Here is a 1,917-nt window from a genome sequence, read left to right as displayed (position 1 = left end):
GCAGCAACGGGAGCGCATGCAGCAGCAGAGGCCCCTTGCCCCTGCAACCCAAACCCTAAACCCTAAACCCTAAACCCTAAACCCTAAAGCCAACAAAAAACCCACGCGTGTGAGGGGGTGTAGATACACCGCATACGACAAAGAAACAAAAAGACGAAACAAACAAACAAAAAAAAAAATAAAAAAACAAAAACACAGACAACCCTAAACCCTAAACCCTAAACCCTAAACCCTAAACCCTAAACCCTAGGACAGACCTGCTCCGTATAAAGAAGTGCCGACACTCAAAGTCGCAGTGCCCCAGCATGAGGCCGCCGAGAAACAAAACATCAGCAACAAACAGCACCTGCCAGAGCGGCTCTTCCTCGCCTCCTCCTGCTGCTGCTGCTGCTGCTGCTGTTGCTGCTGCTGCTGCTGCTGCTGCTGCTGCTGCGTCTCCCTCAGCCTCGGCGTAACGAACGCAGCAGCAATGCATGTTTGCTCGGGTGTATGGACAGAGCACGCACTCAAGCAGCGTGAGGCCCTTAGACAAAACCCCCATAGGCAAATACAGCAGCGGCAGAATCCCCCTCTGCTGCTGCTGCTGCTGCTGCTGCTGCTGCTGGTCTTGCTGCATGCAGTCCTCAGCCTGAGAGGCGGAGACACCGCCATACAAAGAAACGTCAAAGCCTCTGCTGAGCTGCAGCAGCTGCTGCTGCTTCTCGCATGCAGGCAACCCGTAATATATTTCTTTCTCTAGCTCTTCCTGTATCTCCTCTCGGCCCAGTGGCAGTCTATGCAGCTCGTGCTGCTGCTGCTGCTGCTGCTGCTGCTGCCGCAGCAGCAGCTGAAGAGGGTTTCCACCTTGCATGCCCGCTCGTGCTGCTGCACCTGCTGTCTGCTGCCACTTGCTGCTGCACTGCACCCGCAGCAAAGGCCGCCCGTTCTTCCCATACAAATACCCTCGCCCCCCCCGCAGCAGCAGCAGGCAGCTGCGGCCCTCGGGACGCACGCCCACCATGTAGTCTCCTGCAGCAGCAGCAGCCACAGCAGCAGCAGCAGCAGCAATGGCAGAGGCAGCAATGGGAGCAGCAGCAGCGACAGCAGCAGCAGCAGCATCGGAAGGTTTAACCAAACAACCGCAGCAGCAACAAACAGCCTCAGCAGCAGCCGCACATAGACACCACAGCAACCAGCAGCAACACACAACAGCACAACCAGCAGCAGCAGCAGCACTAGCAGCAGCAGCAGCACTAGCAGCAGCAGCAGCACTAGCAGCAGCAGCAGCACTAGCAGCAGCAGCAGTAGCAGCACTAGCAGCAGCAGCAGCAGCAGCACTAGCAGCAGCAGCAGCAGCACTAGCAGCAGCAGCAGCAGCAGCACTATCAGCAGCAGCAGCAGCAGCACTAGCAGCAGCAGCAGCAGCACTAGCAGCAGCAGCAGCAGTTTTTACCTGACTTGAAATCCTCTGGTGGCTCATACAATGCCTGCGGCTGCGTGATGAGCTGCTGCAGCGGGCGGCTGTCCATACACTCGAGCGGTGCCCTGGCGGCTTCGCTGTGGTTTCTGCTGCAGCTGCTGCGGTATCTCCTCTGCTGCTGCTGCTGCTGCTGCTGCTGCTGGTGTTCGTGTATCACCTCCTCGTCGTGCTGCTGCTGCTGCAGCAGCTCCTCCTGCTGCCGCAGCTGTCTCTCTGTCTCCGCGCGCAGCTGCTGCAGCAGCTCAGCACGAGCACCTGACCGCAGTATGGAGTTCATCTCTAGCCGCTGCTGCCGCATTGTCTCTGCTGCTGGGTGGCTCTTGAAGGCAGCCTGGCGTTCTGCGTATACATGGCCGCAGCAGCTGCTGCTGCTGCTGTTGCTGCTGCTGTTCCTGCTGCTCTTGCTGCTACCAACAGCCCCCAAAGACTCTGCCATTCCCTGCTGCTGGCTGTGCTGC

General features: G+C 58.4%; 1 protein-coding gene across 1 annotated transcript in view; it reads right to left on the bottom strand.

Annotated features, from left to right (window-relative positions):
- The window catches only part of EMH_0063920 (uncharacterized protein), a gene marked incomplete at both ends in the record, with an annotated part of 4,191 nt that overhangs the window by 1,726 nt on the left and 548 nt on the right, over positions 1–1,917 (bottom strand). Inside the window, 3 exons of the mRNA XM_013498196.1 lie at positions 9–41; positions 258–1,008; positions 1,433–1,917. Of these exons, the coding sequence (XP_013353650.1) occupies positions 9–41; positions 258–1,008; positions 1,433–1,917 (1,269 nt within the window). The remainder of the gene's footprint in view (positions 1–8; positions 42–257; positions 1,009–1,432) is intronic.

Source organism: Eimeria mitis, genomic scaffold (assembly GCF_000499745.2).
Source record: "Eimeria mitis Houghton genomic scaffold, Emh_scaff3251, whole genome shotgun sequence".
Lineage (NCBI taxonomy): Eukaryota > Apicomplexa > Conoidasida > Eucoccidiorida > Eimeriidae > Eimeria > Eimeria mitis.
The sequence above is the reverse complement of the archived record's forward strand: the minus strand, read 5'-3'. Positions and strand labels throughout refer to the sequence as shown.